Source organism: Nothoprocta perdicaria, unplaced genomic scaffold (assembly GCF_003342845.1).
Source record: "Nothoprocta perdicaria isolate Ctin4 unplaced genomic scaffold, notPer1 scaffold_23, whole genome shotgun sequence".
In the NCBI taxonomy this organism is placed as follows: domain Eukaryota; kingdom Metazoa; phylum Chordata; class Aves; order Tinamiformes; family Tinamidae; genus Nothoprocta; species Nothoprocta perdicaria.
Window position 1 is genome coordinate 2,352,098 of NW_020455455.1, and position 17,772 is coordinate 2,369,869.

The following is a 17,772-nucleotide window of genomic DNA, read 5'->3' on the forward strand; positions in this document are numbered from 1 at the left end:
CAGCAGCCCAGAGGACACATGGACCACAGTCTGCAGAGATTCTCCAGCTGGGGAGCATTGAGGTTATTATTTTCATCCMGTGTCCGTGTACCTCCTATATCAGAGGAAAGCTACCATCTTTTCCCCACATTTTTCCTGTTCTCATAGACAACCACAGATGTGTGAATACCAATAGTCCTTCAGAGCAGAGGCTCTTCAGATTAAGGAAGCAGCATCCATTCACACTCACATATATTTAAGGAATCGTATACCTTTAAGTTACGTAGTCCAGGAAGCAACACAACGAAGTGCTAGTGAGAACGGGTAATTTACGACTGCTTTCTTGTGGGGTTGAGGTAGAACGTAAGATTTCGTCACCTCCTGCCCACTGGTGACCTCTGAAGGCCGGAACAGGCATTAACATGCTCAGTGTTAATGAGATCCCAGAATCACAGACTGGTTGATGTTGGAAGGGGCCTCTGGAGATCATCCAGTCCAACCCCCTGCTCCAGCAGGRACACCCGGAGCACGGGGCACAGGGCGGCATCCAGGCGGGTTTGGAAGGTCTCCARACAAGGAGAYTCCACAGCCTCCCCGCGCAGCCTGTKCCAGGGCTCTGTCACCCTCACTGGAAAGAAGTTCTTCCTCACATGGAGATGGAGCTTCCTGTATTTCAATTTGTATCCTTTATCCCTTGTCCTGTCACTGGTGCAGGTTGTTACAGAGAAACTATGCTGCTCACTTTGGTCTCTGCARGGCTGTGCTATTTCCTGTCCCACCAGCCTGATGCACCATCTGCCAACAACCCTGGACCTCAGCAGGGAGAACAAGCAGATGCCCTGRCCACCTTGGCCAGGACTAGCCCAGAGCCCAAGGCCTGGCTCTGCTGCTGCCCAGCTCCTGCTTCCTTCGTGGGCAGCAGGAGAGGATYAAAGATGGGGAGAGGGGGAGGCTGATAGTCTCTTACCTGTAAAAATGTGTCCTCCAAACATGGCCAGGAAGTTTTRCAAGTTCTACTGCTGTAGCCAAAGGCCTCATAGCACGGCCTAAGAATGGAAGGAAGAGGCTCTTACCTCTGCTTACCTGGTGATGGCTTCTGAGCCAAGCTGTTGATCTCGGTTCCAGAGTCTGGGCTTTCATTTCCACTTAGCCATAAACTCAGTGTTGTAGGCCTCAAATGGCATCATACATCTTCCCGACAAGTATTTTGTTCCAGTTAAAGGTGTGGACATGTTCTGGCACACTGCTCCTGAAAATCAGTTCTTTGTTCAAAGCTTAACTGATCTTAAATGATCTGCCTTCCTGAAGATGGACAGTTCTGGATTCCTGCCACAGCCAAGAGCAGTTAGATCCTTTGCCAACTGTTTTGGCAGCCAGGTCACTCCACACCTGGTGCAACATGTATTAAAATAAAAATAAAACCTAGGAATATCTTGGATCCTTGCAGGATCCTTTGCTCTCTCCTATAGTAGTATGCGAAGCACAAAGTAGGTGTGAACAGCCAGCCAGCTAAAACTCCTCCTTACATTAAATTACCAAACCARGCTACTCTCTGGCCAGGCTTTTGGTAATGGTACCTGTGTGCTGAAACACAGGCCTTTTTCATACCATAAGGTAAACTAAAAAAAATAGTAATAATACAAAACAAAACACTGCCAGAAATATGCTTCCCTCACCTATATGTAAAAATAATTGTGCCCCAGGATAATCGCATAATTAAGAATAGCTTTAAAACACAGAAGTGTAGGGCTTTTTGTTTTTAAACCAAATTTTAAAATGAAATAGTGTCTGACACAAACATTAAAGCTTACAGGTTTGTAAACAGTAAGACTTAGATGCTTCATTAAAAGTGATTCTCCCTCTACACAYAGGAATATAGCTCCACGTTTCACCTGTCACCACAGAAACAAAGTCACAATTAGGAACAACTACTTCTAGACAGAGCATTCAAATTACCTAAACAAGATCCTCAAATCCATACAATCACTTTTCAGATGGAAGCTTCAGAGCTACAAGGAGAGTTTAAGTTGTTTTGTCTAACTATCACAGATATAATTACAAAGTGCACTCTAGTGCTAAAGCGTTAGTCCAGTGAACTATGAGCTTTGTGGATGTTTCCGACTTCTCAGGATTCCTGCCACACATTTTGCAACATTCCTTTCTCTGCAGTCTTGAGATAAAATCAGAGATGGACAAATATCCTAGTAACTAGTTTTCCGTATTTAATTATTTTTTCTAATAGCAGAGCAATTCCTTTAATGCTTTTGAAAAATAATAATAAAAAATAACCTGAAAGATAAACACATGAAAATTATGCACAATACAATGAATAGAATTGCCTTAGAAATAAAGTTAACGTCATCGTAAGGCTATCTGATAAATATATGACATGTAAAGGAGGGGGGATTTTAATGGGAGACTTAACATGACTATGATGACCTACATGCAAAACTGGCATCACAACTAACTGCTTTGGGGACAAATAAAATTGACTTTTATATCTCATTCCAGTCATCCAGTCACCATGCGTTACAGTGACTATTCTTCACATCACTTTACTAACAAACCTCTGATTTTTTCCCCCCCATAATATTCCAAAGCCAGATTCTAATTAATGTTTAAATTGCCTTTGTGTAATGCCCATTGAACTACCATGTTACAGTGTTGTATTATATAACATGCAAAAAAATGCGGTAAAAATGAATGGAGATGGGACAAGTAGATTTACTAACAGTGAYTAGTTTTCACCTGAGCATTTCATACGAATATAATCATTTATATAACTGTGAATATATCTTTCAGTCAGGTGGAGGCCCTCAAATTAGACTAGCAAGTGGGGCAGGGGAGTTTATGATCAGAGTGCTACAGTGTTTGTTAGGGAAAGACCCATATTTTACCGATCCTGTGGAGAGAAAAGAAAATTGGAACTGAAGAACAAAGTCATTATTTTCATTGTTTCAGTGTTCTACTTTACAAAGTCACTCCTAGAATACTAGGCAGTATTCTATAGTATAGGCAAAATACATACAGAGACACACACACACATACTGAAGATGAATCATTTTTCAAGTATTGACTTTGCTCAGCATTTTAATTTTCTTGTGAATCACAGATGAGAAGCAACTACGAACAAAGCCAGACCTGACCGGTAAGCTCGAGTGATGAAACTAGTTCCTACCAAACCCTACAGGCAATTACATTAACAGGGCAACGAGGACCACCAGCTTTCGGGTGATGTCAGTGCCCTCACAACTTGCACACAGGCACATCATTAAGCTGCCAGTTCATAYGCTGTTTGAAGAAAGCAACTGCATCACCCTGGTCACTCCTCTGCACTCCAAGAAGCTTCACCTAMGCTCTACCTGAAGACAGACAGCAGTACGTAAGAACAGTGACAGGACATTTGTGACTAAYGGGGATAGGAATAAAAATATCGACAATTTATGCAAAATGCAACAAGAGTAATTTCTGTGGGTTTAGACTCCACACGCAGTGCTAAGGGACTCGCGTTACTAATCAAGCTTTGCAGGTAACTGCACCTCAGTATTCACGCCCTGCACTGATGGGCAGATACAGAAAGCCCAGCGGGGATAAACTCTAGGAAAGACTCAGAGAATTGAAAGAGCCTTCCCAGTTCTCACACACGTACTCTCACTCTGCCACCACGTAAGCTAGGCAGGAAGGATGGCTATTCGGAAATAAAAATGAAATCAAGAACTCGAATCTAATCAGAAACCTGCTGTGTTTTCGTTCTTGCCTTCTTTTGAACAGCAAGTACACACATATACATACACACACACGGAGCAGGCTTTCCTAATCCTAGTTCTTTATAATAACCTAGAATCCCTGAGACGGCATCACCAGATGAAGTACTAGGGAAGCAGTGCGTTCTGGTTTGCGTCCTCTAGCGCGACAGCAGCAGAGGAAGAGAAATGGAAGCAACCAAACCTCCACAAGTCCCCAGTGAGTGGCCCATTAGAAACGTACTACGTTATTCACCAAAGCAGGTCCATTCATTTATGATGTGGTAGAAAAATGTGCACATTCAATGACTTTAGAAAACTATTACACTAGAAAGCAGCTGCTTATCACTTACTGATCTTGTCTAGGATCTAATTTAATCTCCTACCTGAAGTAAGAGTCTTTCTTCCTCTGATGAAGTAATACTTTTAAAGAAAAAAAATTCTTTATCATTTTATTTTTCATATTGTACACACGTATTCGCAAATGTATAAAGATAAAAAACCAAAACTATCTGTACATAAAACACAGGAATTAAAGTTTCCCTGAATAAAATCTTCAATCTGCAAATTTATTTGAAAGTCATTGTGTTAAATAAAGCWGCATTAAAATCCAATAAATGGGGATGAGGATGAAGAGGAAAATAGTGACCACACAACATTGGTGCTCTGCCCTTCCCAGATATCTCTCATGCTTGTCAAATCTCTGTTCTCAGGGTGACTGGAAAACCCTCCAAAATCTGAGTTGACCTCACTCGTTTSAAATAACTCCAGCAGAGCCTGCACCGGGGAGCTGCGAGCGCTTCTCTTCTCTTCAGAAACAGAGAGTCCATCAGGGTTCTTAGCACACAACTCTAGGTTCTGTTTCCATTTTTCTCTTTTATGTTTGCCTAAGCAAAGCTTTACTTTCCTGTGCAGCTTCCCAGACGGGGAACTGGCTGCTGTGCTGGCAGCCCATCCATTCAGTTCGTTGCTTACAGCGCTACCAGATGCCTTCGTGCCCGGAACAACACTGTGCTCTATCTGTTGATGATCATCAYACAAATCATGTTTTTTGATAAACACAGGATCTGCATTCATTTTCTTCAAGYATTTCACTGGTTGAACAACTGCATTATTTAATTTTCTTTTGGGCTGTGGTAAGCTTTTGTCTTTTTCAGTAAAATCTGTACCATGGGTATGAGAATATAACGTACACACACCTTCCTGTAAGCTCTTTAAATTCTTTTTAGGTACCTCTGTTTCAGAGATTTCTTTACTGAATGACTCAGAAGCTTGAGACACGTTCTTGGTGTTTGCTTTGTCATCCTTCTGAGGCAGCAGCTGCACGAAGCTTGATGATAGAACAGCCTCCTCTAAGTTGGCAGCACAGGAAAACTCAGTTTTACTATTTTCAACATTATTCTTGAATTTACCTTTTGCTTCTGAAGGTTGGGACAGATGGCAGTGAARAACTGGACAGGCAGATCCAGAGGGAGGAGGAGGCACTGGCACGGAATGTGGGTGCACTTCTGCAGGCCGATGATCCAGCTTGAGCCTCTGCATTGTGCTGTCCTTCCATGAGCTGCTTTTCAAGGAAAGGCATTGCCTTTTCAGGCGTTCTTTCAGCTCATCTGGCTTAGCTACTTTTCCAATCACAGGAAATCCTGTACTACATTTTGTCCTAAAAATAAATATATACAAATTAATATTTACAAGGATTAACAGGCAAATTGTTGAACGAAACTAGGGTAACAACATCACTTTAATCACGCAGTGCACACAAAAAAAMCAAAAGTAAACACATGTGCCTACACACACACACACACCTCTCTACCTATTTCTCTGTGAAGTGTGTGCCTTGCTTTTAAATTTGATGTTTCCCTATTGATTTCTTATGGAAATAAGTTTACATTCTCATGGAATTACTTTAAAAGTGCCCCAAGCAAGCAGTTTAGTAGCTAAATAAATTTCAGTTCACAATAGTATTAAGAACTAACTTAATGACTATAAAATGACTAAATATTCTACAAATACACCAATACACTGACAAAAAATAAGCACAATTATATGTAAGTTCCTGAAATAGCCTTTCAAGCCTAACCACTCTGAAYCTTTTTGTATGACAAAAGAAGGAAGGAATGGTTGCCTGCATTAGGCATTGCTTGTCTTCATTTACCTCCTRAAGCATTTACCAGTAAAACAGAGCAATCTTGAAYTTAGTCACTCTTGCAACTAACCAAGAAATCTGGGCTTAATTAAASACACCTTTAAGACACCTTTAAGCAGCACTACCCTTTAGAACTTATTCATCATTTTAACCTAAATATTTCAGGATACAAGTCCTCTCCTCCCATTCAGATTTTAGAGGATGAAGATACAATAAACACGTGCATATGTGTATGCACAAAGAAACTAGAGAGGCTTGAATTTTGAGGGCTTACTATATTTTACCTATTTACCTTTATTAAAAACAAACAAAATGAGTGATAACAGAGCTGTGTAGATACTTTTATAAAATTTTGCATTTTCAGTTACATAGCAGATACATAACAAACACAATAAAACCAAATCATTATGGAAATTATTATACTTCTTTTTCCAAATTATTACAGATTAAATATTCCGTAAATTACTAAAGAGGTAAATACACATCACAACACRCTGTGCTTAACTAGCACCAGCAGAAGAGGAGCTAGCAGCTTTTGAGAGGAAGATCTGAATGACACTAGGAAAAGTTTTCCCACTAATAAGGGGATCACATTGATGAGGGAGGCCATGACTCAGCCTACTTAGGCTATAAAGATCATGTTTTGAGAGAAAGACGTCCAGATAAAGCTCTGTCAGCAGGACTTTAGACCAGTCAATCTTCTTTTATAAAGAATTTTCTTTTATAAAGCTGAAGAATAGACAACAATTTGCTCCAGCCTTATTTTCCTATGACGCCAATGACTTTTTTCCTCAYCAAACTTTCTGTTTCAGAGAACATATTCCTGGTAACCGTTGCACTGGAAACTTCAGAAATATATTTAAAAACTAAGAACTTGCTCTGCACCAGATTCAGAGTTGAAGAACTATAGTATCAMTTCAGTTCAATGTCTTGATTCCTTCTGCTTTAAAAGCTAGAACATGCAACTTACCTTTTAACTACTTTTGTGTCATCTTTGTATTGAACAAACTCGTAAGCAAGCCTGGAGATGATCTCATCTACCACGTGATACTGGGTGCTCTGAGCGAATCTGCGGTGCTGCTCACTCTCAAGGTGCTGGAAAGAGAGAAGAGCCATGGGGCAAAGGCAGCACAACAGATGTGAGGACATAAATCAACACAATGACACGAGGCAATAAGCAAAATGTTGGTAATTTATTATTAACAGGTCTCCAACATATGAAATGCACCTTCAGCTGCACTAAGCCAGCAGTTGGTAATTACTTCAGGAAAGAGAAAAATCACAACACAAAAAGCTTGCAAGTTTTTAGAAGCTATACTTGAAAAATCTTTTAAAACAAAAAAAAATACCCTATAAACGTAAGACTTACACGCTCAAAAGCATATAATTGATATTTTACATACTGTTTGCAGATCTTCGTATTTCTTCCCACAGCATTCACAATAGCCTCTCTTTTTTTTATCCTTCTGAGGGAGCTGAGCAGGAGTTCCACAGTCCTTTTCGCTATTTGTTTTGTTTCTGTTAACAGACAAAATATATATAAATCAATTTTAAATGTGGAGCTCAACTCTGAACTTGCTTCTTGTGTTGTTTGTTCATTCACATTCAGTAAATTAAAAAAAAAATCTGCTCAAAATATTTACATTAGGTTAATCAATGCTTAGGAAAACACAGGAAAGAAACATGACACAATGATTAAAAACAAAACAGATTTACTGAAACAACATAGGCAGATGTTAAACCTTATAAAAAGAATAAAATTTGTCCAGGTTGATACTTTTGAACAAAAATTAAGTAAACATATTTATATATTAATTGACAAATCAAAGGCAGTATTGAAGTCTCAGTGAATTACCAGGAAGAGAAGAAAACTGGTAAAAGAGAAAAAAAGAGAGAGAAAAAGAATCCTAACATCTCATCTGCCATCAGTCTTTCTGATCTCCAGGCAACATGCAGCAAAAGCACTTGGTCTAGTAAATGACTTCTCACACCGAAAMAAAAGTAAAGAACAGTCACATCTGTTGGCCAAACACAACTTCAGCGTGCCAACCAAGTACCTTTTCTGCCCCATTTTTCTTGGTACAGGTTTAAGTGGAAACACGGGGAAATGAATCTCAAGTTCTTCTCTCTCAAAAAAAAAGCACACAATGATTTTAGTATCACTTCCATTGCCTTTAAAACTTCTTTTTGTGTTGTTGTTTCTGCTACTGCTTGCTGTAACTGCTATTATACTTGCACAGGAGGATAGGCTAGCAGCAAACCCAAAGCACCCACCTCTGCCTTCCTTGCAGCTCAGAGGAAGGGTGTCACCTCCCTGCCTTGCCACACAGCAGCACCGTCCTACTGACCCGCCTTGCACCAGCCCAGAGGCAGCTGCAGGAGCTGGACATCAAACCCTGCTCTGAGAAACCCGCACCCTGCACAGAGCACAGCAAGGTACTGCCTGCCACGATGCACGGGGGCTCCTTCTGCAACAGCTTTCAACCTACAGGAGTCTAATTCAACAGCAGCCATTTCAACATTTCTTTTAGTTCACAGAACAGGTGTTTTTACTTCTATTAAAAAGGACCTTTTCATTTTCTCTCTTTAAAATTACAAAAAAAAATTACAAAGAATTAGGAAAGTTTGTGATGACACAATAAAAGGGGCAGAATTTACTATGTGAAGAATATCTAATGTTGGTAGGCCTTGCTTTATACAGAAGCAAATATATTTGACCATTTAACTTAAACAAGCTTCTCTTTCCCAGAGAAGACAGAACAGATGAGCATTCCCAGATTCCCATCCTGCCCAAACTGATGGCTCTCCCCTCACCCTCACCTATTTCACACTTGCTAGCTACAAAATTATATCCCACCAAAGCTCTCTGTGAAAGGTGTCAAATTGAAAAATTATGTAGAAATACTCCCAGCAACTTAATTTCTCAAGTTTAAAACTTGCATATCATATTCCTTAGYCCATACAAACAGAGAAGAACATTGTGTCTTTAAGAATATATCCAGCACAACTGGCCCTTTCTAGCCCCTTTCTTCACAATGAAAGAGGCCCCACCACAAATCCCTTCASGGCTGCCAAGGCTGCACTGTGCTACCTTCGCTCTGCGCTTTTCACATCACTGCATTCACTTCCATCCAAATGGGGAGGGAATCACAGCAACACCAACCGAGGCTTCCAACAATGGAGCAGCACTAAAGACTGCACAGACCATGAAGAATCCGGAAGTTATTTTATGAAGAGAGCAAGGATTGCATCTAAATCACACGTTCATTTTTCTAAAGAAAACACATCACATGGGAAGACCAGGTAACTGCAGATAAAATGGTCAGTGTGGTTGTGTTGGGCAAAAATACTTGCACTAGAAACATCCCCAAATGAAGTACTTTGTAACTACAAAGGACAGAAGAGCAGAAAAAGCTACCAGATACAGAACGGGCCACGCAAAGCCCATTTTCTTCTCACTAAATAAGTTCAATCTTTCACATGAACACTGTAACATCAATTTTGAAGTTAATGAAATAGTCAGCAATGYTCCACATATCTTTCAAGAAAGTTCAGGAAAGAAGAGTTCAGATCTCCAGGGATCAGAAACTTTTAAGCCAAACCATAAAACTAATCCACCAAAAATCAACACTGCTTCTACAGTGCTCAAACACAGCCTGAATGCAAAATCATGTCATGTAAACCTTTGTTACAAGGCCAAGCACAGGTAGTGCTCCATTGCTACAGGTAGTATCTCCTTTCCACGTCTCAAGGATTCAAGCTATACTGCTGACCCCAATTTATACACATAATTTTCCCATGTAAAGCAACTGCACCCTTTAGCAGCAATGATTCTGTATCACAAGTGGCACCACTTTATTATTTAAAAATATTAATGGTCTAGTTTATGCTGACTATAGAAATGTCAAATGAAGATTTATGAGATTTACTTGTAAAATACTTACTGGATGGCATCCAAGATGAGGAYAAAGAAGAAATCAGTGGCAGAAAGGAGTAAGAGATCTTATGTTGACCCAGGGTGATAGAAGACCAAATACTGGGATGTATGCATCTGTTTGTCCAAAAGGAGGACTAATGACAGAATAAAGAAGGTACAGAAAGACAGACAGACAGACACTCACAGCTGCAGAGGATACAACGAGACATGCATATTAATGTTACGCATCATACAAGATAAGAGGAGAAGTAATTATTTTGGAAAACAGACTCTTCACCTCTTGTTCCTCTATCGACAACTCAATAATGAATTTTCAAGATACCTTTGCTTAGATTGTGCTTGTCTTTGACCAAAGGGATGCTTCTTATCCACTTCAAATGGACTATATGGTTTTGGAACACAGTAGTTCAGAACTGGGAAGCTGGGGAACTGCAGGTAAAATGGTCGGTAGTGCCTGTGATAGATAAAAAAAGTTGTGTTAGAACCACTGAAAAAGGAAAAAAAAAAGTAGCTCAAGAAGTGTTTGTCTTTTACACCTAATATACCATAAAAAACTAAGCGGATAAATATCCTAGAATATTGCAAGTCATTCCTTCTTTCTGAACCTGAGACTTTCCTCAAAGTATAAAATTTGCTGCGAGTTTCAACAGCTCTTGCACAGTCTGCAGGCGTATGGCTGTTATGCCTGTGAAGACTGGAGTAACAAACTATACAATCCATATTCCAGAGAAGTAACTAGGGCAGCACTGCAAAGAAATGAAGTTAGGTTAATGGTTTCTTATTTTTAAGAAATAATTGATAAAAAAAAAAAATCAGTTTCAAGGAATGACTTCAAGTACAACAAACCCATTTTCCTTACATCTATCTACCTAAACACTTTCTCAAGGAGATGAATGTTACTGAATTAGAGTACAAGATTTTATGTTAATACACAGAGCTTTATTAACCTTTTAGACTGCAGGATTGGGATCCAAGAAAAGAAAAGAAAAAAAAAAGTAGGTGAAATATCAAGGTTCAATTATTCCAAGTTTCCTTTAAATTCATGTGGCCCTTGGCAGGATACAAATCTGCCCTACCTTACAATCTGAAGCTACAGTTGATTCTACTGCTGCAATAAGTATTGCTGACTATACTACTACCTCTTTGATCTCATTCAGTGGCTAAACAGATACCTACCACAGAGCAGGTGACACACAATTCTCCATCTTACAAGAGGAATCCTGCTTTGTGTAACATCTAAAGTCAGCAAGACCAAAAAGAGGACATCTGAAGGCTACTTTCTCAAGGTAGACAGGGTGCTTCCCCATGATTCACTCTAAGAACTGCATTGCAAGTGCACAAGAACACTCACCGACTTCTATCTTCCACCTTCACAAATGGGTTTTTCAGTTTACCTGCTCCGAGGGAAAAAAAAAAAACGGAATTAAAAGAAAAATATTTTTCTTCATTTAGCAAGTTACATCAATACCTGAATAGATGAGCTGAAATTATTTTAAAATTCATCATGCCTGTTTTAATAAATTCCAGATTTCCAGAAAGTTTTCCTACAAGCTTTTCTAAGGTCTACAAATTGGAATATAACACATTTCACCAGATGAGAACTGCACTATGTTTAAGTGCTCAGCATGAAACTTCTGTGCACACTGAGATACTCACTTCTTGACTTCTGCGTGGCACATCGTTTGCCCTATTAAAAAAAGGAGAAAGAATAAYATCATTGTGAAAATTATTTCGCATTTTACTTAATAATTTTGCTTCTATTTTTCAGTGATTTTTAAAATAAATCCATAAAATCCCTCAATTAATGAAAAACTGAAAGCGAGCAAGAGTTTAATAAATTCAAATCAATCAGCATTTGTCTGTTTGCTATTTGTCTTTTAATAAAAAAAATCTTATAAAGATCCACTTACCACATCCTTAGAACTGCTCACTTTTTTGACTAGGTAGAGCTCCTTTTTCTTCTGTTCAATGTAATTTTTAATGTCTTGCAAAAAGAGGAAGAATTATATTTAGCTGAGTTTTTTGCATTTAAGTGATTKGTTTTGAATATTTTACATGCAACAAAATAATATTTAAATCAATGTTACAAGTTCTAATTAGAATTTATCAAAMAAAAATATTTACCATCAATATGAAGTATCTTCACTCCCCAACTCAAAGCATTGGATAATATACTRCCAGAGGGAATTAACTCCTGCAAACAATAAACTTCATTAATACTTTTAAATAATACATTACAAAGTGCACTATAAATCAAGTAAGAAACCTGAAATCAAAGTACACTTTTTTTTTTTTTTTTGCTAAAAAAGATCGCCACTTTCCTCAGCTGTATTTTCCATCTCTATTTCACAGCATTTCATGATCAAAAGGAGATTATACTTACCTTACATATAGCCAAAAACAATCTCTGTTGTCATTACTTACAGTAACTAAGAATGTGAAGTTACTGAATTGGTACGTTTACGTTCACCAGGATCTCTTATAAATGCTAGATATACTAAAACCTGGCTAAGTTGTAATTCTGGACCTAAGATTCTACAGAGACTTCCAATTCTCCAGGCAGATCCCAACTAACATGACTTGGCTGCTGAGAAGAATCCCGACTTCTGCCTGGACGCTGGTTCCATGAGAACTGTGCTGGACCCTCATTCTTCTCCCTACTGCTGGCCTTCGAGAAGAGCAGCACTTAAACTCCCACAAATCTGCTGGTTACTCGTCTTACCTGCTCTTTGATTGCTTTTTCAGCTAAAGACTTCCCTCTGCTCATTCGTACCTACATTAAAAGAGAAATGCTGTGTCATGTTTGCAATCCATTTCAGAAAGCAAAAGCTAAGGTAGGTTAAATTTCAGCTTACATACCTACATTATCTACAGTAGTCTCATTTTTTTCTGATTGTACTATTGTTTTTCATTAATTTGTATCTTTCTCTAAAAGGTAGCAGTTGATTCAGTCTGACCATAAAAGTACTTATGGTTTTAAGCAAAGTGAATATCAAAAAACAAGCTTCCAACAACTGGAATCTCTGCCAAATTAGGCCAACAGTCAAGGTGACCATAACCTCACTCTTAGGAAATCTCTTCTGCAAGTGCAGCTTGTTCTGAACACTATTTGTATATAATGACCATACACACACCTATCCAGTACTCTTTTTGTTATTTGCAAGATGAGAGGATTCCCTCCCACTGAACAATAACAGAAGACAAGCACTCCAGCTGGCTCACAGCCATAGGCTTAAGTGCAATGTACTGTACAGCTTTAATTTCTACCTGTATTCTCAATGATTGTATGACTAGTCCATGTAACAAATTTCAAGCCATTCTATGCAAATTTAGGCATCTATAGTTTCTGTAGAGGCTGCATTGCTAAGGAGATTGGCAGCATCAGACGCCATCACAAGCCAGTCCCCACTGATCCCATTGTCATACATAATAATTTCAATGTTCAATTACAATTCTAACATATATACAGAACAAATTTCAGTATGATTGATTTGCAGCAAATGTTTTTAATTTTTTTGAAACTCTGCTTAATTAAGAGTTGGTTTAAAAAGATTGAAGAAATACAAAAAAAAAGTATAAATACGACRGACTTATCTTTAAGAAAGAAAACAGGAGAAAAACTACAAGAGATTATCTCATGGGTTGTACTTGATTTGCAGCATTATTCATAAGCAACTTACTGCATCTGCTGTCTTAAATGAACTGCCATCATGTCSATCTCTCCGGCTGTTGGGATGTGATGAACTGTTCCCTCCATTTGGGGCGGATTCTGGGCTAGGAATTGGAGAAATCTGACCAAGGGTTGGTGCAAATTTTGCCTCCTTTTTAGTAGAAATGAGATAGCTAATATCTTTGCTAAGAAAGCCTTCCACTTTCTAAAYATAAAGAAAAAAAACATTATTTCAGATCAATAAATCAATTAACTTTCTACTTTGCATACACTAAACAGAAAACTGATTTGCAGGAAACGCAAGTATAAAAACACTGGATAATCAAGATATTTCTCACATCTAAGATGACAACTACAATTAACAGTCACATTTTACCAGTCAAAATTTCTAATTTCAATTTCATAATGTTGTAATCTCTATTAGACAAAAGATAATGTGCAAGACTAATGCTAAATTCAAAGAGATGTATCTAATTTGAAATCCTGCTTTGTAATATTTTGCCTCTACTGTAAATCCACATAGTACCTTGGTTCACAAGTGTTTCATATTTGCTCCTCCAGCACCAGAAAAATGCTGCCAAAATAATTCCAGAGTGGCTAGCAGGTTAATCAGCTCCCTTTAGCCACTCTGATTAAAGGCAATTTTTGACAACTTTACTGCTGAGATTCCTTCACACAGATTCAAATAATTCAGTGGTGAAGTGGACAAGACAACAGCGTATCTTCTCTGTTAATATGATACCCTGTGCTGGGCTTGGATGAAAGTGACTTTTCCATACATAAAGGGTGATGGAAATAGAAAAAGGTATCTTAAGGATGTGGCTTTCAGCAGTTTGCTTACAGCAAAAGAATGTATGCCCAAAAGCCCCAAGGGGAAAGGGCAGATTCTCAGTGGAGTCTGCTATACAAACCCCTTTGTTTAAAGCCCCAGGCTGACCCTGCTCTCTATACAGTCCTATAGGGACACATCACTGTCCTGTCTTTAAGCCACTGTTCCTATTCCATACCTCAGCACCCATCCTTTTACTCCTGTTCTTAACTATTCTCTAACTCTGCCCTTTGCTTTAGCTTTACCTGGCCCCCATGCCCCCTGTTTCAGATGCCAGTTTTCTACCTGGTCTACAAAATCTAAATGCTTCTCTTGAAAATCATTTGGGTCCTGCAGCCCCCCAAGCTCCTTCTCCAATTCCTTCTCCTCAGGCTGCTCTGAACACAAAGCGGGACAGCTCCATCCTCCCTCTCTTTCACCAAGCAGTATATACTGACCCCAGCTCTGCCTCTGTAAATCTGCCACTACCTGCTTCAGGCAAAATAAAGCAAAACAACATAGAAGTGCTTAATTCAGGAAACAGTCTTATCTGTTAACCTGTATCAAGCTTATAAGCATCAGGGCTCATCAAGAAATTTTACATCTATTTTAAGACTTTCTGGAAACATACGCAAAACATTTACTCAAATACTGTTTTAGGCTCAGCTGAACAACCGTACTTGTAACAAGTCCTAACACACAAAGAAAATTGTCAAAATAGTTAGAAGCTGCAGAAAATTAACTCAACCAACCAAACTTATTAAACCTAGATAAAATTCTAACAATCAAATCAATAACCAACTAAAACCAAGCCTCAATCCCCTTTATCACAATCAGCAAAATACTTTATCAATATAACTTCTATCAATATAACAAATGAAGTAATTTATTGATAAACTCATCATTCACATTAAAGCACTATGATATAAATATTAAAAAAGGCATATAAATAGTATGCATAACTTTAAAATGCAGTAAGAAAAACCATGGGAAAGCCATCCCACATGGACGGCCTTTCTTCTAGTTTCATAAATGTCTGCTCATTAACTTACCCCTCCCAGATCTTTAAGGTCCTTCTCTAATTTTTCAGAGATGACATTTGAGGGAATATCAAGGTAAAACACCTTCCCGGTAAGTGGCTTATATTTAAGTTTCTCTGGTTTTGTTAGATCCTTTTTCACATTCTTCAGAGAAGATTTTAACTTTTCTGTTTTTGCTTGCATTCCACCTGCTGCCAAAGAAAAGGAAATTTAAATGACTGAAAATAAAAAAGTCTTAAAATATTGGAAAGGAGAAAGCAAGTTTCTACATAGCATAGAACTTGTAAAATAAATTAACTGTTAATTTCATCACAGTTTTGCTTATCTCTTCATTTTTAGAAGACAATCATCTAAAATATTTAAGACTGAGTGCTACACAAATGGCTTTATCCCCCTACACATTCCCTATGGAATTCAAATAGACAAAGTTCTTGAAAACAGATGTGTGTGTGGCCCACTAGAGCTCTAAGTATTAAAAAACATTGCTCTTCCAAAGCAAAAATCATAAAGAAAAATGAAAACACTGCCAGTGCTTGCATATTCCGTCTTAAAGCAATATCTTATATTATCCTCACTATATATATCCTGATACATAGTGTCCTCACCCTTCTGAGCCAGCTTTGCTAATCTCTGCTAACTTTGAACCCCTATGTGGATACTAGTGTCTCGTCACTGCTGACCACCAGAGCATCCTTTTAGAGGAACACAACTCATCACCCTCCACTACCCATCTGAAAGAGAAAGGATTTATATAGATACATCAACACAAAAGCAACTGAAAAATAACTGAAACTACAAAACAAAACAAAAAGACCAAGAACCTCCCATTTGTAAACTGAGTACCCACGTGAGCCACAGTGAGACTATGCTTAACTGCAGGAAGCTGAATATCATTCTAGTTACAACAGCTCTTTTTCCTCTAGTACCAAGAAACCACATCTAGCAATGCAGCTGTGCTGGAGACCTTTCCTGGTGCTTATCCGTAACAGATAAGAGGTAGATTGGACTAGACTTTTAAGTAAGGAAGGAAAAAAACGCAKTCCATGTGATAAAGTAAGCCTCATTTCCCAAGGAAAATTTTAGCAGTGTGTACACAGTTCTGCCAGAACATCAGCTCAACACCGAGTAGGAATCAAGATAGGGAAAAAAATTGCAAAGGCAAAAGAGGGGTCAGAACAGTAACAAGGGCAGTCACAGTCAAATGTTTAAAACAGACCATGTGAGAAACTACTTTGAATATTCAGACCTGGCAGTCTAAAATAAACAGTTTAGGGGCAGTACAACAAAAATGTATAAAATCAAGAAGAAAAAAAGAGCGGCTAAGCAGCCTTTTCCAATACAAGGAATATGGGACAGCAAACATAACTAGGAGACAGGTACAAAGTGAATGAGAGGAGCTGGTTCTTGTGCAGCAGGCAACTCTGTGCAGGACGTCACCAAAGGATGCCGCAGTCACAGGGGAGACTGGACAAGACTATGGGGAAAGGACATGCTGGGAGCATCCAAATGCACGGGCATGACATGCAATCTATGGAAGTGCTGCAGCTCTCCAGAGCTGGGAACTAAATAGTACTATTAGAGTATCTACACGTTCCCTGAAATTATGCTTCCACAGGAACCCACTTACAAGCACTGATGGAACCAGGACCATCCAAGACGGGCACAAAGCGGGTTTTATGCTGGCTTTTCCTCCCTGCGGACTGGCAGCCTCCTTCTGCTTGCTTCTCCAAGGCAGCAGCTCAAAACAGGTAACCACAGCTGCCGCACACAACGGGCTCCGCTAGAGATGGAAAAAAGGCCTCTGTTCTGTTCACTGGATGAAACTCTCCGAGCTGCAGGAGGGAGAACTACTACTGATATCGCAGGGCTCTGTTAGTGATAGTTAAGAATGGACTCAAGTGAGGCAGGAATCGATGCAGGGTTAGCAGAATCCGGGATACCAAAAGAAATAACCATGGAAACAGGCAGACGCAGAGGCTTGGGATAGCACAGCCGACTGGAAGCTGAAGAAGGACGCAGTGCTGGCCGGGGGGTACACGTGAAGTTCTGCAGGAGAACAAGAACTGCCCAACGCGCACGCAGCCAGCACAGCCCGAAGATTAACACTAAACTCTGCACATAACCCCGGGAAAGGCTCCTCGGGCCCCTCGGGGGTGACCGAACCCGGGGCCAGCGGGCAGCGCTGCAGGCGGCGGCCGCGGCCCGGCCCGTTCAGCGGGGCCGCCGCTCGGAGCCCGCGCCACGGAGCGCCCGGGCCCGGCTCCGCGCCGCCCGCCACCCACAGGCGCCTACGCCGAGTCCTCAGCGCCGCGCGCAAGCCAAGAGAAAAGAAACATGAAGGACGAGGCAGGGAAGCCGCGAGGCGCCGAGGCGGCCGCCCGCCCCGCTACCCGGCGCGGACAAAGGCAGCCGCGAGGCGCGACCCGCACGAGGCTCCGCGCGCCCCTCC

General features: G+C 39.8%; 1 protein-coding gene across 1 annotated transcript in view; it reads right to left on the minus strand.

Annotated features, from left to right (window-relative positions):
* Positions 1-2,696: 2,696 nt before the first annotated feature.
* The window catches only part of DBF4 (DBF4 zinc finger), a 16,076-nt gene continuing 1,000 nt past the window's right edge, over positions 2,697-17,772 (minus strand). Inside the window, exons 2-13 of the mRNA XM_026039377.1 lie at positions 16,951-17,061; positions 15,336-15,514; positions 13,486-13,680; positions 12,528-12,578; positions 11,930-11,999; positions 11,716-11,789; positions 11,462-11,492; positions 11,157-11,199; positions 10,128-10,259; positions 7,272-7,386; positions 6,839-6,963; positions 2,697-5,382 (exon numbers count right to left, since the gene is read on the minus strand). Coding sequence (XP_025895162.1) covers positions 4,326-5,382; positions 6,839-6,963; positions 7,272-7,386; positions 10,128-10,259; positions 11,157-11,199; positions 11,462-11,492; positions 11,716-11,789; positions 11,930-11,999; positions 12,528-12,578; positions 13,486-13,680; positions 15,336-15,514; positions 16,951-17,061 — 2,183 coding nt within the window. The 3' untranslated portion in view covers positions 2,697-4,325. The remainder of the gene's footprint in view (positions 5,383-6,838; positions 6,964-7,271; positions 7,387-10,127; positions 10,260-11,156; positions 11,200-11,461; positions 11,493-11,715; positions 11,790-11,929; positions 12,000-12,527; positions 12,579-13,485; positions 13,681-15,335; positions 15,515-16,950; positions 17,062-17,772) is intronic.